The 24242-nt window shown below is 54.1% G+C and overlaps 1 protein-coding gene across 2 annotated transcripts in view; it reads left to right on the forward strand.

Moving 5' to 3' along the window:
• Nucleotides 1–20549, forward strand: part of THSD4 (thrombospondin type 1 domain containing 4) — a 105885-nt gene extending 85336 nt beyond the window's left edge. For both annotated transcript variants that reach the window (XM_029071429.1, XM_029071430.1), the window contains 11 exons: nucleotides 7216–7420; nucleotides 8253–8428; nucleotides 10405–10501; nucleotides 11298–11552; nucleotides 12379–12508; nucleotides 13068–13272; nucleotides 14823–14996; nucleotides 16626–16799; nucleotides 17302–17481; nucleotides 18526–18670; nucleotides 19362–20549. In XM_029071429.1, coding sequence (XP_028927262.1) covers nucleotides 7216–7420; nucleotides 8253–8428; nucleotides 10405–10501; nucleotides 11298–11552; nucleotides 12379–12508; nucleotides 13068–13272; nucleotides 14823–14996; nucleotides 16626–16799; nucleotides 17302–17481; nucleotides 18526–18670; nucleotides 19362–19504 — 1884 coding nt within the window. In that variant the 3' untranslated portion in view covers nucleotides 19505–20549. The remainder of the gene's footprint in view (nucleotides 1–7215; nucleotides 7421–8252; nucleotides 8429–10404; nucleotides 10502–11297; nucleotides 11553–12378; nucleotides 12509–13067; nucleotides 13273–14822; nucleotides 14997–16625; nucleotides 16800–17301; nucleotides 17482–18525; nucleotides 18671–19361) is intronic.
• The last annotated feature ends 3693 nt before the right edge of the window (nucleotides 20550–24242 follow it).

A 24242-nucleotide genomic window follows, 5' to 3' on the forward strand; every position in this document is an offset into this window, starting at 1 on the left:
ACGCGTGCTTAGTAAAGTGCTCTGCATACAGTAAGCACTCAGTAAATATGATCAACTGACGGAGCTGCCCCTTGTGAGCAGGGGACTGGCCTTCAGCAGTGGGCAGGACATTCACCAGAATGGGCCCTGTGAGGCAGAGATGCTGATTAGGGTGGGCCCAAGTGCCTCAGCCTTTGATTATACTGCTTCTACAGAGACTGGCTCCTTCCATCAGTCAGTCAATCAATCCTATTCATTCATTCATTCAATCGTATTTATTGAGCGCTTACTGTGGGCAGAGCACTGTACTAAGCACTTAAGAGAGTACAGTATAATAGAGTTGGTAGACATGTTTCCTGCCCACAGTGAGTTTTCAGTCTAGAGGTCAGATTCTGGCGGTTAAAGGTCAGATTTTATCACCCAGAGGCAGCGTGGCCTAGAGCTCGTTGTGGGCAGGGAATGTGTTTATTATGATATTGAACTCTCCCAAGCGTTTAGTATGGTGCTCTGCACACATTAAGCCTCAAAAAATATGATTGATTGATTAGAGATTGGACCTGCAAGTCAAGAGATCAACATTCTGAACCTTGTTCTGCCCTGACCTGCGTGTGATTCAGGCAAGACATTTATACTCTCTGTGCCTCAGTTTGTAAACTGGGGATAAGATGCGTGGTCTCCCTCCCCGTGAGCCCCATGTGGGTCGGCAACTGCATTCAATCCTATATCTGCCTCAGTGCTTGGAACTCCATAAATCCTTAATGAATATCATCCTTATTATTTAAAACAGTGGCGTTTTCAGGGCGAGGTGGAGGAGGTCTGGAAGGCTGTGTCAGAGGGGAGAGAGCCTCATTGTCCGGCAGTCCTGGAGCAATCTGGACTGGGAAAAAGGGTCCTGGTTCTGCTGGCCAGCACTGGTCCGTAGCTGGGCACGGAGGGCCCTAGGCCCTGAGTTTCTACTGTGGGCATTGCCGGGCATTGCCTACAGATACTCCACCCACCTGCATCTGGCCGGGCCAGTAGCCCAGGCCGGGAAGTGTCCAGGCCGAACTGTCATATGCCCAAGGAGAAGGGGCTGGGGCTGGGGAAGGCTGCACCGGAAACGTACGGCTCGCTCTGCTGCTGCCTGGCCCCTCCTTCCCAGCCCCCAGCGGGTCCCTGAGTCCCGTCTCCCGGGAACGCCCGGGATCGGCTCCCGCATTCCTCTCTGCCCTGGTGCCTGCACGGAAAGTTTCCGTCTGCAGCTCGGTAACTCATTCCGGAAGGCCGCCTGGGCCTGATTAATCTCCCTCTGCGGCCGGGCTGGGGCCTGTTTCTGGGGCCTGAGCGGATCCATGCAACTCACCAGGTCGGGGAGTGTGACTCGCTCCGGACTCCCCACCAAGAAATGCAGGGAGCAGGGATGGTCCAACAGTGTTTTGGGGAGCTCCCCTGGTTCCCGGGAGGATTTTGGCCGCCCCTATGGGAGCCAAGGCCAGAAGGTCCTGCTGGCAGGGTGACCACCCCACTCCCTCCATCCCCACCACAGATGATAGGAGGTGTTGAGAGACCAGGGGAAGTATCCAGTTCGGCCCCACCCTGAGGCAGAGGTGTCAAACCACACTGGGAGAAGAGACTTCTGGTGCGATTGACCTCTGATCCCTCAGGAATCCTCCTCTCATGCTCAAGTCTGGTGGGAGCAGGTCAAGAGAGAGAGAGAATTGGAACTGGGCCCAATGGGATAAGCAATTCCAGGACAGGCATAGAGAGGAGAGAGGTGGAGGAGAAGGAGAAGTGACCGTGTAAGTGAGCTGGGGCATAACGAGTAGTTATAATAATAATAATTGTGATATTTTTTAAGATCTTACTGCATGCCAAGCACTGTAGTAAATGCCGAGGTAGATGCAAGATAATCAGGTCTCACCTGTGGCTCATAATCTAGGTAGGAGGGGGAACTGGTATTCAGTCCCCATTTTGCAGATGAGGGAAATGAGGCACAAAGAAGTTAAGTGACTTACCCAAGGTCGTATAGCAGACAGGTGGCAGAGCTGGGATTAGAACCCAGGTCCTCTGACTCCCCAGTCTTCTCACTAAGCTTTGCTGCTTCCCTGTGTTATGTCAGGCAGTTGGAAGATGAAGTCAGTGGAAGGAGAGCTTGGCTGAGGGGAGGCTCAGGAAGTATTTCAGGAAGGAGTGATACTTCCAGTTAGCTACAAAGAAAGATGAGAGGGCTCCATTCAGTTCTTGAAGCCCTCCTAAAATCCCACCTCCTCCGGTCAGCCTTCTCCCATTAATTTCTCTAGGAATTAATCAGTGGCTCCAGGCACTGAGGCAATAGAAACAATGTGACCCAATGGACAGAGCACTGGACTTGGAGTCAGAAGGCCCTGAGTTGTAATTCCAGCTCTGCCACTTGTCTGTTGTGTGACCTCGGGCAAGTCATTTCACTTCTCTGGGCCTCAGTTACCTCATCTGTAAAATGGGAATTAAGGCTATGAGCCCTGTGAAGGATATGGACTGTCTGATTATCTTATATCTACCCCGGGAGTTAATACAGTGCCTGGCACATAGTAAGCGCTTAGCAAATAATAATAATAATAATAATGTTGGTATTTGTTAAGCGCTTACTATGTGCAGAGCACTGTTCTAAGCGCTGGGGTAGACACAGGGGAATCAGGTTGTCCCACGTGGGGCTCACAGTTTTAATCCCCATTTTACAGATGAGGGAACTGAGGCACAGAGAAGTTAAGTGACTTGCCCACAGTCACACAGCTGACAAGTGGCAGAGCTGGGATTCGAACTCATGAGCCCTGACTCCAAAGCCCATGCTCTTTCCACTGCGCCACGCTGCTTCTCAAATACCACAGTTATTATTATTCCCATTTTCAGACCAAAGGTGCACATGAATATTACTATATTTCATTGTTTATATGGCTATTCCATCCTAATCCATTTGCACTACAACCTGTTCTTTGCTTGCTCTTCTTCTTGCTTCCTTTATTCATGAACAGACCTTAGGTCTGTTTCCTCACTAGACAGTGAGCTTTTCCTCACTAGACGGTGAGCTCCTTGAGGACAGAGACCTTGCCAGCTACTTCTGTTGTACCCTACACAGCGCTCAGTACAGTGCTCTGCATACAGTAGTCATTAGTACATGGGTCAATCAATCAATGATATTTATTTTTTTTCCAAGGTATTTGTTAAGCGCTTACTATGGGCCACCCCGATGCACTGTTGTAAGCACTGGGGTAGATTCAAAGCATCTGGAGTAGATACAAACTAATCAGGTGGACATAGTCCTTGTCCCACATGGGGCTCACAGTTACATTTTACAGATGAGGTAAATGAGGCATGGAGAAGTTAGGTGATTTGCCCAAGGTCACACAACAGACAAGTGGCAGAGCGGGGTCTAGAACCCAGGTTCTGCTGACTCCCAGGCCTGTGTTCTACCTATTAGGCCTCGCTGAGCACTGACTATGTGCAGGGAGAGTTTGGGAGAGTACAATACGTGCCATTGATCAATTGATTGCCCAGGGCTGAGGCGAGCAATCCCCTGGATCTCTGTAGAGGCCAGTGGGAGCCGGGAGGAGGCGGAGATGGAGCCAGCACTAGGCGGGGGAAGTGCAGTCTGGGGCCGACCAGGGGTAGAGATCAGGTGGAAAATGTTGAGGAGGAAGTGGTGCAGAGCCGTGGTGTCCAGGCCCGGGCTCACGCGGGTTTGTGCCAACTCTGGCTTCCTCCACATGGGCCTGCAGAAGCTTAGTGCTCTCTTCTAAACAAACCAACACCGCCCACGCCCCTTGTCCTCACTCTGTGGAGGTTCCGGAAGCACCAGAAAAGCACAGACATTCCTGGTTTCTGACCCGTCTCTCTTCCCCTGTTTTCCACTGACATCTGGGAGTGGAGGACTTGGGGGATGTTGGTTTGAGCCCTACCTCTGGGTCCTTCAGTGTAGCCAAGTGGAATGAGTGTGGGCCTGGGAGTCAGAGGACCTGGGTTTTAATCCTGGCTCTCCCACTTGTCTGCTGTGTGACTTCGGGAAAGTCACTTTACTCCTCCGGGCCTCATCTGTGAAATGAGGATTCAATTGCCTGTTCTCCCTCTGAGATTGTGATGCCCTTGTGATGCCCAGCGATTAGTATTGTGCTTGGCACATAGTAAGTGCTTGATAAATACCACCATTATTATTGTCTGCTCCTGTCACCCTTGTGCAAAGCCCTGGGGTAGGAAGGCTTGGCTAGTGCCTGATGAATTTGGCTAGCAGAGTGGCTTCTTCCCAGGGCTCCCCTCTTCCTCCCTTCCTGGGCTCTTCTCTAGAAATGCTACTGGTCTCTCCACCCCGCCCCCCCATCCCTTCCTTACCCCACGGAGTAGGGACAGTGGGTGGTTTTGGGCACTCCCTACCTGCTGTCCACCCTAAGGATAGCATAATTAGGGAAACGTAAATAATAATAATCGTGGCATTTGTTAATCGTTTACTATGTGCCAGGCACTGAACTAAGCCCTGGGTTGGCTACAAGCAAATCAGGTGGGACACAGTCCCTGTCCCACATAGGGCTCACAGTCTTAATCCCCATTTTACAGATGAGGCAACTGAGGACCAAAGAAGTAAAGTGACTTGCCCAAGGTCATGCAGCAGACACTTGGCAGAGCCGGGATTAGAACCCCGGTCCTTCTGACTCCCAGGCCCATGCTCTAGCCACTGCGTCACACTGACTTCTCCAGGTTGGGTTGGACATTGGTTTTAGGTCCATGGGCAAACGGTGTGTCAGACCAGCTAGAATTCTCCGAAGAGACCGGGACTGGAGCGGGGCCTCAAGCCCTATGCCTTCAGCCCACTGGTCGTGGCCGCCCAAGCTGTACCCAGCCTGCACGTCCCATCCCGGGGCTGGGACCCCGCTGCTGCCCGGCCTGTGTCTGCCACACCTGCTCTGAGTCCCAGGGGGAGAATACATAAGAAAATCCTGTGAAATTTGGAATAGGTACTGCTCAACTTGGGTCTAGAGCTGCAGCTGCCCTGGGATGGGGAAGTCCTGGGTCTTGAGCTGGTGGGCCTGCACGCCCACCACCAGGAGCTATTTGCTTAGCACCTGTATGGACATGAGAACCACATGCCAACCCAGCCTCAGCTCAAACCAGCCCTAGCCCCAGCCCCAGCCCAGCCCCAACTCCAGCCCAGCCTCTGCCACCTTTGGCCATCAAGGACCCTGGCAAGAAGGGGAGGGAAAAACTCATATGGCCACCACCTGGACGACGGTGCTGGAGCCCCCAGGGCTCAGTGAGGTAGGAGCTGGGCTGTGAGGAGATGCTTCCAGACTTGGATGTTGGAAACCCCCGCCCCCCGACATACATACACACAAACACCTCCCCCCTTTTCTTCCCCAGTCCTTGGTTGGTGGGCTGGGGAGGAGATTTTGGGGAGGGTCCCAGCCAGCTCAGGCAGAAGCTCCTGAGAGCTTTGGGACAACGACATTTCCATGAAGTCCAGGGACCTAGGAGCCCAGGACTTTTGGGCTGGGACAGAGGCCTGGGGCCTGGATGAGTAAGGGCTGCCCCAGAGGCAGAGGGATGGTCTCGATGCTCCCTTCGGCGCCGGATCTGACTTAGAAATGGCAAGAATAGAGACTGGCAGCCCAGGCCCAGCCCCAGCCCCAGCCAGGAGGACCCCCCTCCCCTCGCCAGACGAGGACACTGGAGTCTTGGTGGCCCAGGGCCTGGAGGGGACCAGGGACCATCAGGGAGGCTTGCAAGTGCCAATTTGTGGGGGCACAGGGAGCTATCCGCCACTAGAAGCAGGGCGGGTGGAGGGGAGGAGGAGGGGATGGGAGAGACTGGAGTCAAGGCCCATTTCCCACCCTCCCCCACCCCCAGGTACAAGGCCACGTCAGTAGGAACAATAGCTCTTTGTGGGCAGGAAATGCGTCTGATATATTGTACTCTCCCAAGCGCTTAATACATTGCTCTGTCCACACTAAGTGGACAGATAAATAAGGCCGCTTGATTGATTGAACGTGGGGAGTGCACCTGGAGCCTCTTCCACACCCCAGTCAGTCAGTCTCATTTATTGAGCACATATTGTGTGCAGAGCACTGTACTAAGCGCTCTCGTGTCTATACGATCCCAGCTGTCGGTTATGTCAGTCCTTTGTGCCAGGCCCGCCTCATGGGCTGCAGAAATGTTGAACTGCTTGGAACCTCCTCTCAATAGATTACTAGTCTCTACTGAATGTCTACTGTGTGCAAAGCACTGTGCTAAGGGCTTGGCAGAGTCAAAAGGTACATGATTCCTGCCTTCAAGGAAGTTTATAGCCTCATGGGGGTGACAGATGCCAAAGTAAAATGCAGATAGAAGCGTATAAAATATATAAAGACAGCAGGGAATGTGGCCATTATTTTGTTGTGCTGTACTCTCCCAAGCTCTTAGTACAATACCCTGTGCATAGTAAGTGCTCAATAAATATGATTGATTGAGTTATCTCATCTGTAAATGGGGATTGAGACTGTGAGCCCCATGTGGGTCAGGGACTGTGTTCGATCCAATTTGCTTACATCCACCCCAGAGCTTAGTACAGTGCCTGGCACAGAGTAAGCACTTAAATACCACAATTATTATTATTATTACCCCTCATTTTGATACCTTGTGACTGTTCTGGTGGTTTCTGGGACATGTAATCCTGGCAGCTTTGGGTCAGCCCACCTGCAGCCCCTATTAGTCTGACAGGGAAGACAGGGTGGATTTCGGGATTTGATGGATTTCTTAAAAAATGGGATTTGTTAAGCGTTTTCTGTGTACCAGGCACTGTATAAGTGCTGGAATAATAATATCTGAGTTATATTTAGTGCTTTTATTACCGAACACCATCCATTTACACCATCCATTATTTATTCTAATTTACCTCTCACAATACTCTTGAGAGGTAGGGTTCTATTATTATTCAGGGTTCGGGATTCTTCTTATATTATTATTGTTATTAGTTCAGGATTGCCACATTGAGGCAATCCTCAAGGATTCAGGGCTGGTTGTGCCATTTGTGGATGATAATAATAATAATCATTATGATATTTGTTAAACGTTTACTCTGTGCCAGGCACTGTACTAAGCGCTGAGGTGGATACAAGCAAATTGGGATGGACACAGTCACCCAGACCCCGGCCCCCGACCCTCCCGTACTCTCCCTAGTGCCCCTAAACCTGCAGGGACTCGGGTGGGCTGCGCAGCCAGCCCTGACCCAACCCGAGCCTCTTCCCTGTCCCCGTCCAGAGCGTCGGCTGCGATGACTTCCTGGGCTCGGACAAGGTGATGGACAAGTGCGGCGTCTGCGGGGGCGACAACACTGGCTGCCAGGTGGTGTCTGGCGTGTTCAAACACACCCTGGCCAGCCTGGGCTACCACCGCATCGTGGAGATCCCCCAGGGGGCCACCAAGATCAACGTCACCGAGATGCACAAGAGCAACAATTACCTGGGTAGGTTGGCGCACGCGGGCAGATGTGAGTCGGGCCAGGGTGAGGGTAGGTATGTCCGGCTGTGGGTGAGTGTGGGAATGTGTGACTGGTGTGGGGGGGAGGGTCTCTCTTTCCCAAGGCAGGACAACGGGGTTGGGGGAGAGACAGAGTGCCCTGAAGGGGCTCAGGTGGCCTCATCCGTGTACAAGCCCTAGGCCCGGGGGACTTCTTCCAAACTGGAACCCCCTTATCTGGGAAAAATCTGGCAGTCCCCAAGTGTACAGATACCTTCTCTGTCTGGGCAGGGCTAGAGGGATCCCTGCTACTCTCTGGCCTGCCCTGGGCTGAAATACAAGTCGCAGGGTGGTGGTGATGGGTTTTTTAATGGTATTTATTAATTCACTCATTCAATAGTGTTTATTGAGTGCTTACTATGTGCAGAGCACTGTACTAAGCGCTTGGAATGTACAATTCGGCCACAGATAGAGACAATCCCTGCCCAATAATGGGCTCACAGTCTATTAAACACTTACTATGAGTCAAGCACCGTTCTAAGCGCTGGGTTAGATACAAGTTAATCAGTCCCAATCTCACATGGGACTCACAGTCTAATAGGAGGAAGAATGAATATTTAACCCCATTTTGCAGTTGAGGAAAGGGAGGCACAGAAAAGCAAAGCGACTTGCCCAAGGTCATACAGCAGAGTCAGGATTAGTACACAGGTACTGAGTCCCCGGGAGTTCCAGTCAGCTTGGCCTGGGCAGGACATCCAAGGCTTCTGGACATTGGAGCAAGAGAGATCCTGGGAGCCAGAGGGGCGGGTCCCAGGGCTTGATGGCCCCCCTCCCGGCAGCCCTGCGCAGCCGTTCCGGACGCTCCATCATCAACGGGAACTGGGCCATCGACCGGCCGGGCAGATACGAGGGAGGTGGTACCACGTTCACCTACAAACGGCCCAACGAGATCTCCAGCACCGCCGGCGAGTCCTTCCTAGCCGACGGGCCCACCGACGAGATCCTGGACGTCTACGTGAGTGGGCCCTGGCCTGCGTCTGCTCGGGGCGCCTGCTCCGTGGCAGCTGCTTGGGGGCACCTGGCACTTGCTCGGGGCACTTGCGTGGGGCACTTGGGGCATCTGCTCGGGGGGCACCTGCTCGGGACGTCTGCTTGGGGCACCTATACAGAGCGCCTGCTCAGAGCACTTGCTTGGGCGCCTGCTCATGGGAAAGCAAAACTTCCATCCCTTCCCTGTCTTTCCTCCTGAGAGCATTCCCAAACTGTGGGAAACACACCCCATCTCAGCTCCGGGAAGCTCACGGAGGCTCCTCACTGAAAGCCAGGAATACCCGCGGGTCCCAGAGGGGTTTGGACAGAGCCATGGATGTCTGTGCTGGGTCACTGGGAAAGAGTCAGGGATGGAGAGAGGAGAGTCAGGGGATGTTGGATGGGCTGCGTTGGGTCAATGGAGGAGAGTCTGGAATGGAGAGGGGGAATCAGAGGTGTTGGCTGGTCTGTGCTGGGTCACTAGGGGAGAGTCAGGGATGGAGAGGAGAAGGTCAGATGTGTTATAGTTTGTGTTGGGTCCCTGCGGGAGAGAGAATCAGAGATGGAGAGGGGAGAGTCAGGGAATGGTCCATGCTATGTCACTGTTAGAGAGATACGGACGAGAGGGGAGGGTCAGGAGTGTGGGATGGTTTATTCTGGATCACTAGGGAGAGTCAGCATGGCTTAGAGGAACAGCATGAGAAATTTAGAGAAGCAGCATGGCTTAGTGACAGAGTAAAAAGTCATGGGTTCTAATGCCACCTCTCTCACTTGTCAGCTATGTGACTTCGGGCAAGCCACTTCCCTTCTCTGGGCCTCAGTTCTCTCATCTGTAAAATGGGGATTAAGACTGTGAGCCCCACGTGGGACAACCTGCTAACCTTGTATCTACCTACCCCGGCACTTAGAACAGTGCTGGGCACACAGTAAGCATTTAACAAATCCCATCATCATCATTATTATTAGAGTCAGGGGTGCCGAATGGCCCCTCCCTAAACATGAGGCTGGGGGTCAGGAAGGGTCAAGCTTCTTGGGGTGATTAGTGGGGACCTAGTCCTGAGTTTATGGAGTCCTGGTGAGGGTCCAGGTCTTGTCGGCTGCCAGTCTTGGTCTCCCAGGCTCCAGGAGGCAGGGGCAGTTGGGAAGCAGGGAGGGAAATGGTGTCAAAGACAAAGTGGACACCCAGGCCGGCTCCGACCTTGGGGCAAGGGGCAGCTGGAAAGTTTGGTGCGGTGGACAAGGCGGGGGAGGGTGAGGGTCTCTGGGCCGGGAGTGAGGGGTGAGGAGGATGGAGGGCACCGGGAGAGTCGGGGAAGGGCATGGGAGAGGCTGGGGTCTCGGGGACCGTGTGGCTGCCGGGCAGGGCAGTCTCCACCTTGACAGTGTGGGAGCCCAGAGCTTCATTGCGGGATGGTAGTCTGTGGGAGAGGGGAGAGGGAGTGAGGGCAGGGTTCGGAGTCTCTCCCAGCCCCCAACCCAAGATTTGGGAATAATGTACATTCCAAGCGCTTAGAACAGTGCTGTGCACACAGTAAGTGCTCAGTAAATACTATTGAATGAATAATGCATCTGCTTGGCCCAAGCCCAGTGACCCCCACCTTTCCCCTCCCCTCCAGCCCCTCCCTTCTCCCCATTTCAGAGACAATGAAACTGAGGTCCAGAGAGTTTAAATAACTTGTCGGAAGTCATGCAGCAGCCCAGGGACAGTACTGGGCATAGAATCTGGGATTCTTCACTCTTCCCAGTCCCTGGACCCCACTGCCTTCTCTAGAGCCTCACGTTCTTTCCACTGCGCCACATGGCCTCCTCTCAAACAGCTGTGAGACAGTAAAATTCATCACGAAATGATGGGGGGCCACCCAGAGTGTGAGAGGCCCCTCCCTCTCTGGAGAGCCCCAAATTATAGCGGGTTGAGGGTGGGGGCAGGGCAGGCCCTAAGCCCTGTCCGTGTTTCTTGCCCAGATGATCCACCAGCAGCCTAATCCCGGCGTCCACTACGAGTACATCATGCCCGGTGCAAATACCATCAGTCCCCAGCTACCGCCCCACCGGAGACCAGGTAACCTCGCCCGGGCTCTGGTTGCCACGTACCCTTCGGGCCCCCCAAAACCCCCTTCCATCTCTCTTCTCCCACTCCCTTGACTCCAGCATCCTCATTATCAATTGCTTACAAGTTTACACATTCTGGAATACAGAGCGGGGCAGCTGGTGAAAGCAAGGGAAGGGCAACATAAATCCCGGTTCTAATCCCAGCTCCACCACTTGTCTGCTGTGTGACCTTGGGCAAGTCACTTCACTCTTCAGTGCCTCAGTTTCCTCATCTGTAAAATGGGGATTAAGACTGCAAACCTGATGTGGGACAATTTACTCATGTTCCCCCCCCAGCACTTAGTACGGTGCCTGGCACATAGTAAGTGCTTAACAAATACCACAGTTATTGTTAAGATGATGATGATTATTAAATAGAAATTATAAAGACACTGAAGGAGAGGTCTTGGCCCTTTGGTTCCATCTTTCCCTGGGCTGGTGTGGAATTTACTGCAACTAGCAGGCACCCAATATAACGCCCCACCCACAGTAGGCACCCAGTACAGTGTTGCTCTCAGCACAGCACTCAGCACACAAAAGTGCCCAGAAGGGTGCCAGACAAGCAGAAGGCACCTGGTACAGTAATTGGCAAGGAACAGGTGCCCTGTACAATACTCAGCACTCACCAGGTCCTCAGTACAGTACTCGGCACGTAGTAGGTGCCCAGCCCATAACCGCTGCTCCCTCCCTATCCCGCAGAAGAGCCCTGGGTCTCGGGCAAATGGACGGTGGGCACCACATCCTCATGCTTGTGCCTGCTTCTCTAGGAGAACCGTTCAATGGGCAGCTGGTGCCCGACAGTGCAACGGTGGAGGAGGCGGCAGGGGCTGGAGCCCCGCGGGGCGAGGAGCCGGATGGGTTTCCCGGCGAGTCGGGCCAGACCTTCGTCGTCCGGCAGCCGGGGAGATTCCCCTCCCTCCGGCCGGACAACCAGGTGCCCGCGGGGCAGCCCCCGTGGCGGAGCCGGGACCACAACTGGAAGCAGGTTGGGATGACCGAGTGCTCCGCCTCCTGTGGGAAAGGTGAGGCCCGCAACAAGGTGTCAGGGCTGTGGGTGCCGATGGGGCCCTGGAGCCGGGCAGGGCGTTGGAGTCAGTGGAGCCTTGGAGGGGGCTCCCTCATCACCATCATGATCAATGGTATGTTTTGAGCACTTAATGTGTGCAGAGCACTGCGCTAAGCACTTGGGAGAGTAGATTCATTCTCTCTCCACAGTGAGCCCTTGTCCCCATCGGCCTTGGGTCCGGAGAGGGTAACCAGTGGGCAGGGTCCTGCTGGGGCGGCTCCTCCAGAGGTTTCCAGAACCAGGGCTTGTTGACGTTAGTGGTACCGGCCACTGAAGATTTTAAGCTTGTTGTGGGCAAGGATTGTGTCTGTTATATTGTAATGATAATAACAGTAATAATAATTATGGTATTTGTTAAGTGCTGTCTATGTGCCAGGCACCACACTAAGCACTGGGGTAGATACAAATTTGTCACGTTGGACGCAGTCCCTGTCCCACATGGGGTTCACAGTCTTAATCCCCATTTTGACAGATGAGGGAAGTGAGGCCCAGAGAAGTTAAGTGACTTGCCAAGGTCACACAACAGGCAAGTGGCAGAGCCAAGATTAGAGCCCAAATCCTCCTGACTCCCAGGCCCATGCTTTATCCACTAAGCCATGTCGCTTCTACTCTCCCAAGCGCGCAGTAAATAACTAAATAATGTAAGCTTAGTACAGTGCTTTGCACACAGTGAGCGCTCCATAAATATGATGGAATGAATGAATGAAAGTAAGCGCTCAATAAATAGGACTGACTGACGGACTGACTCCCTGCCTCCCTGCCCGGTCCCCTGTTCCCCACAGGGTCGCAGTTCCCCATCTTCCGCTGCGTCAGCCGGAACCGGCACCAGGAGGTACCCGACAGCTACTGTGATCCTGGCACCAGACCGGGGGCCGACGAGGAGTCCTGCAACATCTTCCCGTGCCCTGCCTTGTAAGCCCCTCGGCTGCCCTCGCTTGCCACCACTGTCGCCCATTCCTGCCCCGGGCACCGTCCAACCCAGGGGGCCTGAGAGCTATCTTCTCAGAGCTGGCCCGGAGCTGGCTGACAGTGCTCCCAGCCATCACTTATTTTAGTGGTATTTTTTAAGTGCTCACTATGTGCCAAGCATTATCCTGAGCGGTTGGGGTAGATAAGAAGTCATCAGGTTGGACACAGTCCACATCCCACGTGGGACTCACGGTCTTAATCCCCGATTTACAAATGAGGGAACTGAGGCCCAGAGAAGAGAAGTGACTTGCCCAAAGACCCATAGTAAACACGTGGTGGAGCCGGGATTAGAATGCTTGACTCCCAGGGCTGGCTCTTTCCACTAGACCACGCTGCTTTAGTTGGGATGAAGTGCAGGGAGGGCCCCCTCCAGACTGGGGCATCCACCTCTTTGGGGACCTCCCCCTGTGGAGCAGTGTGTGTGGGGGCGGGCGGGCCCAGCCCGTCCGTCCCCAGATGAAGCCATCTCCCCTCGTCTCTCTGCCCCGTGCCCCCCTGCCAGCTGGGACATCGGGGAATGGTCCGAGTGCAGCAAGACCTGCGGGCTGGGCATGCAGCACCGCCAGGTCCTATGCCGCCAGGTGTTCGCCAACCGGACCCTGACGGTCCAGCCCCACCGCTGCCAGCACCTGGAGAAGCCGGAGACCACCACCACGTGCCAGCTGAAGATCTGCAGTGAGTGGCAGGTCCGCACCGCGTGGACATCGGTGAGCTGGGGTCCCCGGGGAAACAAGGGTCGCCAGGGAAACGGTACCCCCACCCCTCCATCCAACTCTGGCATTCCCTCACCCCTTTCCTTTCCCTAAGAGCTGGCATATAAATGACCTCCCCCTTTTAATAATTCCCATATTTATGCAGCATGAACACTGTGCTGAATCCCTTGCTACTCTCCTACTACAGACCATCCCGCGCACCTCATTCCTCTTCTCATGGTACCTCGATCTCTTCTGTCTCACCACCGACCTCTCACTTATGTCCTGCCCCTCGCCTGGGACACCCTCCCTCTTCATATCTGACAGGCAATGACTTGCTCCACCTTCAAAGCCTTATTGAAAGCACATCTCCACCGAGAGGCCTCCCCTGACTGAGCCCTTGTTTCCTTTTCTTCCACTCCTTTCTGCGTCACTCTAACTTGCTCCTTTTCTTCATCCCTCCTCCCAGCGCCCCCAGCACTTATGTATATATGTGTAATTTTATTTATTGATATTAATGTCTGCCACTCTAGCAGGTTAGCTCGTTCTGGGCAGAGAATGTGTTATATTGTACTCTCCCAAGTGGTTAATACAGTGCTCTGCATGCAGTAAGCGCTCAGTAAATACAATTGACTGCCTGACTGCCTGGGGTAGGCACAGGGTAATATGACCAGACATCACCTCAGTTCCAAATGGCGCTCAGTCTAAGAGAGATGGAGAACAGGTATTTTATCCCCTTTATATAGATGAGGACACTGAGACCAAAGAGAGGTTAAGTGACTTGTCCAAGATCACACAGCAGGCCAAGGGCAGCATTATGACTGGAAGCTGGTCCTATGCTCTTTCCACTAAGTCACACTGCCTCCCTGCAAACATCCCAGAGAGGATCCCTTTTAGCCAGATTAGCCAGAGGGGCCAAGCAACTAGTCAGCAGCCAGTTGCTAATCTGGTTTACAGCCCAGTGCTTTGTCTACTAGATTACCCTGGGGCATATCCGACCCCTCCAACCCTTCCATCGCCCCCAGCCCCAGGCTCTGAGCTGGGGCCTGAAATTGGGTTTTGAACTCAGGCAATCGAGATGAGGGGTGGGTCAGAACACATGCCCATCTCTGCACCCTTACCCTTGCAGGTGATAAAATACACTCTGGGACCACAAGGGTGGCAGGGAAATGTGTGTTCTTGGACAAACCAGATCCCTGACCGAACTCAGCCTCAGGTGTCCTGCTTCAAAACATCCTCCTACCCAACCGGGGGCTGGCTCTCGGGATCATAGTGGGCGGTGTCCCCTTGCCCCCCACAGCCCAAGATGGTCCACTTGCGAGCTACTGGGAGGGATCGGGGGAAAGGCCAGGAAGGGTGGCAGGGAACCTGGGTGGGCTGGCTTGCCACGCTCAGTGCCCTACTAGGGAGGACCGAGGACGCTGCTCTCCTGGCTCTCAGTCTTCAGTGCCCTGTGAGGGAGGACCAAGGAGGCAGCTCTGACCATGCAGGTTGGCTTTCAGTGTTTGGTGCCCCACTGGGGAGGACTGGGGAGGCTGCTCTGACCGTGGCGGGCTGGCTCTCAGTGCTCAGTGCCCTGCGGCGTGGGACAGAGGAGCCGGGACGTAAAGTGTGTCAGCAACCTGGGGGATGTGGTGGACGACGCCGAGTGCAACCTGGAGCTGCGACCCAGCGACCTGGAAAACTGCGACATGGGAGCCTGTGCCAGGAGCTGGTTCCTGACCGCCTGGAGCGAGCGGGTGAGGCTGGTGCCCCTGCCACCCTCCAGGCCCGGACGTCCTCCCCTCTGCCACAGTCATGGGGCTGCTGGGCGGTCCTGCCTGCAGCTGGGGGCCCTCCCCCGATCCTGGAGAAGGGGCTGACTGGGCTGGAAGGCGGGCAACTCTTAGTTTCGTGATTCCGAGGGATTTGGCCTTGGCATGTGTTGTCAAAACCAGTGCAGGCCATGTGTGAACTTGGCTGCTGTTGGATAAAAATCCTCCTGTTTAAACACCCCCATCCCGGCAGCTGGTCCAGGTTAGGACTCTGTCTCCAGCAGGGACCCCGGAACACTTAGAGAAACTGTGTGTAGTCGTCTTCCTGAACACCATACCTTATGGTTAGGGGTGGACTTTTCCTCACCCCCTACTCTCCCTTCTCCATCCCTGACGCTCTCTCCCCTAGTGACCCAACCTGGACCATCCCACACCCCTGACTGTCCCCTCTCCATCCCGGATTCTCCCTCCACTGATCCAGCATGGATCTGTCATCCACCAATCAATCTAAGCCCTACCGTGATCTCTCCTCCCCCATCACCTTCCCTTCTACTAGTATCTCGGTCATGGTAATGTGACCAGCTGTTTTGCTGCCTGAATTGAGACTATTGATAGGAGAAGCTCCAGTCCCATCTGCCCACCCCCTGCCAGCTTTGGACCCTCCCATTGTCACATGACCCTCTCTGGACTTCTCCGTGGGCCATGCAGTGTGGTCTAGTGGAAAGAGCACAGGTTTAGGATTCAGGTGGGTCTTAATCCTGGCTCGCCCACTTACCTGCTCTGGACCTCAGTTTCCCCATCTGTAAAATGGGAATTCAATGCCTGTTTTCCCTCCTCCTTAGACCGTGAGCCCCTGTGTATACCTCAGTGCTAATACAGTGCTTGGCACATAGTAAGCTCTTAACAAATACCACAGTTTTTATTATATTATGGCATCTTATTTTATCCTCACAACGCACCTGAGAGGAAGATGAAGGTATTTTATCCCTATTTTACAGCTGAAGAAGCAGGCCCAGAGATATAGAGTTATTTGCCCCAGGGCACCCAGTGGGCCAGGGGTAGAACCGGGAGTAAAACCAGTTCTGTTTTCTCATGTCTACCACACACATGTTCTTTCCACTAGGCTACACCGCCTCCCCTCAGTCGATTTACTGAGCTCCTTCTGTGTGCTGACTAGCAGCAGAGACGGTCACTGTAATAAATTCTAGTCAAGAGCAAGTAGGGTAGGTTCATGAGTTAGTTTTACAGAGAGGTAAGTGAAGCCCAGAGGGTTTTGGTGAGTTGCCCAAGGTAGCCAGGGTTCAAGCCTAGTATTGTGATCCCCATCCCCACGCCCGCCCCAAACTCAACACTGGGAGTGTGGAGCAGGGTCCTGCCAGTTCTGCCCAGGGCTGGGCCTCCGGAAGATCAAGAAGCTCCTTTGGAAAATCACCCGGGGTTGGTGCTGGGTAACCTCAGTGACCCCTCTATTTTCTTCAGATGCCCGAGATCCAGCCCCAGAACTCTGGCCATTCCCCGGATCCGCTCCCTCCCTGCTCCGGGTGCACGAATCGGCCCTCTAGGGTCTCCTGCCCCCATCCTGAGCCGGTCCCCTCCCTTCCGGCCCTCCCACAGTGCTCAGCCGAGTGTGGCAGCGGTGTGCGGACGCGCTCGGTGGTGTGCCTGACCAATCACGTGAGCAGCTTGCCCCTGGAGGGCTGTGGGAACGACAGGCCCCCGGAGACGTCCCCCTGTGACCAGGGGCCCTGTGCGGGGAAGGTGGAGTGGTTTGCTGGCAGCTGGAGCCAGGTAAGCAACCTTCTGGAGAGTGGAGAAGGATGGGGTTCTCTATTCCGGGCCCTCTATTCAGCCCCCACATCACCTGGCCCCCTCCCACCCATCCTCTTCCTCCTCCCCAGCCCCCAAGTCCCTCACCCTCACCCCCCCTCCACTGGTTCTTCTCCTGTCCTGCCACCGCCCCGTCCTCTTCACCCCGGTCCCTCTCCCTACAGGTCTTCCTCCTCCTCCTCTCCCAACACCGGCCTTTCTTCCACTCCCCCACCCCCCCAGACCTACCTCCCGCTGGTCCTTCTCTGCCGCCTGAATCCCTCTCCCCTGCTCCTGGCCTGTAGCAGAGTGGGCAGTAACATCCAGGAGCCCCCGAGGGCACCCACCACGTGGTCTCAGGCTTCGACGGCCCCTTTCCCGGGATCACATGCTGACCAGCCTGAGGTTCCATGTCCGCCACGCGGCGGTCGTGCTCTGGGTCCGAGGGTGTCCCTCTTGGGGCCGGGTCTGCTTCCTCCCACAGTGCTCGGCCGAGTGCGGGCACGGGTCGCAGCAGCGGGAGGTGGTCTGCCTGCGGAAGAGCGCGGAGGGCTTCGCGGTGCTGGACCCCCACGAGTGCGCCTCTCTGGATGCGCCACCAAACCGACAGCCCTGCCACCTGCAGCCCTGCGGGGCCAAGTGGTTCACCACCGAGTGGAGTGCGGTGAGTCCACAGGGGCGGGGGTGAGGATAGGAACCAGCCCCCGCCCCACTGGGGCCCCCCCAAGTCTGGCCTGGCTCCCCCTGGGGCTCTGCCTGCTCCCCATCCACCCAGCTCCGGGCATCGCCCTGAAACCAAGTGTCGCCCTGAAACCAGGCGCCAAGGTCCCTCATCCCAAGCCTAGAAAACCTGGTGGCAATAGGGGATGGGGGAGGGGGCTCCGTGCTCCTAGGGCAGACTGGTATTCATTCATTCATCCATTCATCCTTTCACTCATTCATTCAGTCATATTTATTAATCACTTACTGTGTGCAGAGCACTGTACTAAGCACTTGGGAAAGTACAATACAGCAATAAAGAGCGACAATCCCTGCCCAGAACGAGCTCATTGTCTAGAGGGGCGGAAGCAGACATCGATACAAATAAAGACATTAGTACAGATATATACGGTAATTATGGTATTTGTTAAGCACTTACTATGTGCTTATACAAATAAATGGACATCAATATGCATAAATAACATGACAGATATATACATAAGTGTTGTGGGGCCAAGTGGGGGGAAGAGCAAAGGAAGCAAGTGTGTGTTCTCCCAAACACACGGGCGGACACACACACAGAGACGTAATCTATCATCACCATCATTAATTGTATTTATTAGCACTTACTTTGTGTACAGTACTAAACTCAGCACTTGGTAGAGGACAATATAACAGAGTAGGTAGATACATTTCCCACCCACGAGAAGCTTACAGTGTGGAGGGGGGCACAGACAGTAATGTAAATTAATTTATGCGGACTCATTTGTACGACTACGGATTAATTTGCCCACCCAGGCCCTCCCCACAAAAATGTGGAGCCATGCAGGAGTGTACACACACCCCTGCACACAAGACGCCCCCCGCACTCATGTGTTTAGACACGTGCAGACCCACGCTTGCTCACGGACAGATTTTCAAGCGCCGAACGGAAAGATTGTGAGGTGTAGCCAGCTCCCCTGGATCGGGCTGACTCTGCTCTCGACTCCCCCTCTTCGTCCCCCCGCAGTGCTCCAAGACCTGTGAGGGGGGGTTCCGGGTGCGGGAGGTCCGCTGCCTCTCCGACCAGCTGGCCCCAAGCAGCCGCTGTGACCCCCAGCTGAAGCCCCAGGACAAGGAGTCCTGCAACCCGCAGGACTGCATGCCGGAGATCGGTGAGGACCCTACCCCCAACCCTGTCTCCCTGTGCCCACCCCCAGCCCAACATTCCCCATCCCCCAGTTCCAGCCCGTCCCCATTTCCAGAATGGTGTAGGTTTAGGCCTGGAAGTCAGAAGGTCAGAGGTTCTAATCCCGGCTCTGCCGTGTGTGGCCTTGGGCAAGTCACTTTACTTTTCTGTGCCTCAGTTACCTCATCTGTAAAACGAGGATTAACACTGTGAGCCCCATGTGGGACAGGGACTGAGTCCAACCCGATTTGCTTCTATTCACCCCAGCGATTAGTACAATGCCTGACACATAGTAAGCGCTTAGCAAATACAATTATTATTATTATTATTCCCTGCCCCCTTCGTTCCTTCCCACACCATCCCCATTAGCCCTCCCCCAGCCCCACCATGCCCCCCCCAGCCTCACTCCATCCCCCAAGATTAGTCACAACCCAACTTCCCACCTAGTCGGGTCCCACACCCCCGTTGGGCAAAAACCTCCTTTGACTCTGTTGTGGGAGGGACCACCCTCCTCCAGTACACACTTCTCACAGTCTGTGCCCCCCATCCCCTAAACTATTCCCCTGGGGACCCCCCCTTCGCCCCTGCCCCGGCTCGGCCGCAGCAGGCTCAGATAGATGGTCCTGCTCGATTGCAACCCGGGGTATGTCTCACGCTCCTCTTTGGCCCTCGCTTAGATGAGCACTGCCAGGACCAGTACTACAACTGCAACGTGGTGGTGCAGGCGCGGCTGTGCGTCTACAGCTACTACCGGACCGCCTGCTGTGCTTCCTGTGCCCGCGTGGCCAGCCGGCCCGTAGGGCTCCTGGGCCGCAGATAGCCCCACCGCCCCCCGGCCCCTCCCCCGTCTGCAGTCGCCCCGGCCCCTCCGGCCTCCGCACGGGGCCGGGAAGGCCTCACCTCCCCACCGTGGCAGAGCCGTTTGAGCCGCCCGTCCTGGGCCGGGGCGACTGTGCCGTGGCCGGACGATGCCACGCTGGCGGGGCTCTGGGCCCTCAGGTAGAGTCCGGGCCTGTTGCCCTCCGGACCTGACCGCCCCCGCCACCCCAGACCCCGTGCTCCGGGCTCGCGCGTGGGGCCGTTTTCTGCCGACAACCAGGAATGACCTTTAACCCCTGTGGACCATGGGCCCCGGGGCCTCCTCTCCTGCAGGCCGCCCGGGCCTTCTCGAACCTTCCCCGGGCTTTTTCCCGGTCCCGACCAGGCAGCTTTCTTCCCGCTTTGCCAAGCGACACCGTCCCGGGGGAGGGACAACCCCGAAACCTCAACACCCACCGGCCCCCCGGGGAATCCTCCCCTAAGTGACCCACTCCGGTAACCCAGGAGGACCACCCTCTACGACCCCCTCTCGGAATCGAAGGACCCCGCCCTTCCTGGGGAAGGAGGGGTGTCCCTTGGCCTTCCGGGAGGGACCATCCACCACTCTGCGCCCGCGGCCTCCGGCCTGGCGGGTGGGCAGATTGGGTTGTAACTTATTTTGAGGTCGATTGTAAATACGAGATTCTATAGGAAAGGCGTATGGGGGGCTGCAGACAGAGCCCTCGCCCCCAGATGCAACTTATTTAGAACGAGCTAAGGCATTTTGGAAAGTGTTTCTGCTGGGCTTTAACCTGTCCTTGTGTTCACGAGCGCTCCAACAACTCACACCAATGCTTTGGGCCCCGGGACGACGATCCCGCGAATGGACGGGAGGGGGCGCCAGCGCGCGCGCGTCGATCCCGCGGACGGGCGGGAGGGGGCGCCAGCGCCGCCCCTTCTCAAGCCTGCGTCTCCTCTCCAGCCGAAACGTTGATTTGTTTTTTCTTCAGGACTAATTTATTTTTTATGATTGTGGAAAAAAAACAATAAAGGAGCGAAAAGCCAAAGCGCCTGCAGTTGGTCTCTCCCCCCGGGGAAGCAGCCTAAAGGATAGAGCCCGAGCCTGGGAGTCAGAAAGACATGGGTTCTGATTCCCGGTCCATCACCTGTCTGCTGTGGGACCTTGGACAAGTCATTTCTCTGTGCCTCAGTTCCCTTACTGTACTAAGCACAGGGGTGGATACAAGCTAATCAGGTTGGACACCGTACCAACCTGATTAGCTCACAGTCTTAATCCCCGTTTTACAGATAAGGGAATTGAGGCACAGAAAAGTGACTTGTCCAGAGTCACACAATGCAATGGGATGGTTATACTGGATAGACCACAGGCTTTGGAGTCCGAAGGTCATGGATCTCAATCCCCCGGACGGTAAGCATCCTAGATCTGTCAATCAGTGGTATTTATTGAGCGCTTGCTGAGGCAAAGAATTGTGCTAAGTGTCTGGATCCCTTTCCTCTTCTGTGGAACCTGGTGGCTCCTCCATTTTGGAGCCAGGCTTTAGCAGGCGTCGGGGAGAAGAGTGTTTTCAGGCTCAGGCTCGTTGGTGGAGAAGCTGGTTTAAGGGGGGCAGGTGCCTGGCAGAGCGACAGTCACAGTGTGAGGTGCCACTGCTCTGCGTCTAACTGTGTACCCCACACCTCCCTCTGGTCCTCGAGGCTCAGATTATTTGGGCCCCCTGCACCGCCCTCCCCCTGCTCCCCAACTTTGTATTGGAAAGTCAGGCATTTGACTTTCATTCAATCATAGTAATTAAGCACTTACCGTGTGCAGAGCACTGTACTAAGCACTTGGGAAAGTACGATACAACAATTAACAGTGCCCACAACGAGCTCACAGTCTACGGGGGGGAGACAGGCATCAAAACAAATAAATAAAATTACAGATATCTTCATAAGTGCTGTGGGGCTGGGAGGAGGGGGAAGAGCAAAGGGAACAAGTCAGGGCGACGCAGAAGGGAGTGGGAGATGAGGAAGAGGGGGCTTTCGACACAGGCTTCTACATTGCAAGCAGCATCGCACAGTGGATAGAGTACGGGTTTGGGAGTCAGAGGGTCATGGGTTCTAATTCCGGCTCTGTCACTTGTCTGCTGTGTGACCTTAAGCAAATCATTTCACTTCTCTGTGACTCAGTTACCCCATCTGTAAAATGGGGAATAACACTGTGAGCCCTATGCAGGATAGGGAATGTGCCCAAACCGATTTGTTTGTATCCACCCAGGTGTTTAGTACGGTGCCGGGCACATAGTAAGCGCTTAGCAAATACCATCATTATTATTATTATTATTACAATGGGCAACATCTGGGATGAGAAAACCCCCAGGAAGATGCTGGATGACAGAAGATTTCACTTTTTTGTCCAGAGGGAGTTTGGGGGATGATTCAACTGCCAAGAAGAACGGTAAGGAAAGAAGGCCCTGGCCCCCTATACTGTGTTTGCTGACTATTGTATTCTCCCAAATATTTAGCACAGTGCTGGGCAGGGGTCCAGTAAATACTGTTAATGGATAGAACATTTTACATACTTGCCACTCATTGCAATTTTATTGTATTCATTCTCATATGTTGCTGAAACTCAAGTATTAAGTGGAACAGTGCAGTAAGGATGAGGCAGAGCAGGGAATCATACCAACGTCTTTTCACATATGTGTACCACTTGTGTCAATTTGGCGGCCGTGTTTTTTTTTTAAGGTATTTGTTAAGGGCTTACTAAGTGCCAGGCACTTTATTAAGCCCTGGGGTAGATTCAAACTAATCTGGTTGGAAATAGTCCATGTCCTACATGGGCTCACAGTACTAATTCCTGTTTTACATCTCAGGTAAATGAGGCACAGAGAAGTTAAGTGACTTGCCCAAGGTCACACAGCAAGCAAGTGGCGGAGCGTTATACCAGAACAGACTATCACTGTGGGAAGAACGTTCCTTAATTCTTTCTTGGTGAACCAGCCAGATGGTGTTAGGAAAACACGCTCTCCATCCATTCATTCATTCAATTATATTTATTGAGAGCTTAATGTGTGCAAAGCAATAATATGGTATAATGTGGAGAGCACATTATAACAGACACATTCCCTGCCCTTGTTACAATCTAGAGAGGGAGATGGACATAAATAGAAATAAATAGAAAAATTACAGATGTGTACATCTACGAGACCATGGGGGGCGGGGAGGTTAAAGCAGCGTGGCTCAGTGGAAAGAGCCCGGGCTTTGGAGTCAGAGGTCATGAGTTCGAATCCCAGATCTGCCACTTGTCAGCTGTGTGACTGTGGGCAAGTCACTTAACTTCTCTTTGCCTCAGTTACCTCATCTGTAAAATGGGGATTAAGACAGTGAGCCCCACGTGGGACAGCCTGATTCCCCTGTGTCTACCCCAGCGCTTAGAACAGTGCTCTGCTCATAGTAAGCGCTTAACAAATACCAACATTATTATTATTATTATTATTAAAACCCTCAGTGGGCACCGGCTATGGTGGGCTTCTGCCGTCCCTTGGCGCCCGACCCCTTTCCTCAGTGTGGGCGGCAGCGGAAGCAGTGGTCCCTCACTCCATCACCAGGGAGGGAGGGACACCTGACTGCCTCGGGCTCGAGGCCGCAGGTACAGTGAGCAGTGCGATTGGCTGCGCACCGCTGGTGGCCAGCAGTGGATGTCTTCCCGGTGTAATGAAGCTCTGATGCTTCCTTGACGGAGTCTCATCTTTGTGAGAAAAGGGGAGAGGAGGAGGAGGGCTGGGGTCAGGGCGGCCCCCACCATTTCCAGCCCAAATGGGGCTTGGTCTGCCCTGCCCCACCCACCCCCAAAACAGCCAGGCCGTAGTCCTCTTCGGCTTCAGAGCCCCCCTGAAAGCCCATCTCTCCCACAGGGCCTCTACTGTCGTCACCACTGCCCTCTCCCCGTAAAGCCTGTCAGCTCCCCCTCCCCATGGACCCCCTCAACTCAATCAATTGTATTTATTGAGTGCTTACTATGTGTAGAGCACCGTACAAAGCACTTGAGAGAGTAGGAGAAGCAGCATGGCATAGTAATAATTATGATGGTATTTGTTAAGCGCTTACTATGTGCAAAGCACTGTTCTAAGCGCTGGGGGGCTACAAGGTGATCAGGTTGTCCCACGCGGGGCTCACAGTCTTCATCCCCATTTTCCAGAGGAGGGAACTGAGGCCCAGAGCACGAGTCTGGGAAACGGAAGATCATGGGTTCCAATCCTGTCTCTGTCACTTGTCTGCTGTATGACCTTGGACAAGTCACTTTACTTCTCTGAGACACAGTTACCTCATCTGTAAAATGGGAATTGAGACTCTGAGCCCCATGTGATACAACCCGATTTGCTTCTATCTATCTCAGTGCTTAGAACAATGCTTGGCCTATACTAAGTGCTTGACAAAATACCATTATTATTATTATAAATATTACAACAGAATTAGCAGACATGTTCCCTGTCCATAATGAGCTTAAAGTCTAATAATAATAATAATGGAATTTATTAAGCGCTTATTATGTGCCAGGCATTGTACTAAACGCCGGAGTGGCTACAAGCAAATCAGATTGGACACAATCCCTGTCCCGAATAGGACTCAATCTAGAGGGAGAGGCAGACATTAATATGAATAAGCTCATTGCCTGTTTACTGTTGTACTCTCCCGAGCGCTTAATAAATATGATCAAGTGCTCAATAAATATGATTGAATGAATGAATGAGTAGATT

Source organism: Ornithorhynchus anatinus, chromosome 8 (assembly GCF_004115215.2).
Source record: "Ornithorhynchus anatinus isolate Pmale09 chromosome 8, mOrnAna1.pri.v4, whole genome shotgun sequence".
Lineage (NCBI taxonomy): Eukaryota > Metazoa > Chordata > Mammalia > Monotremata > Ornithorhynchidae > Ornithorhynchus > Ornithorhynchus anatinus.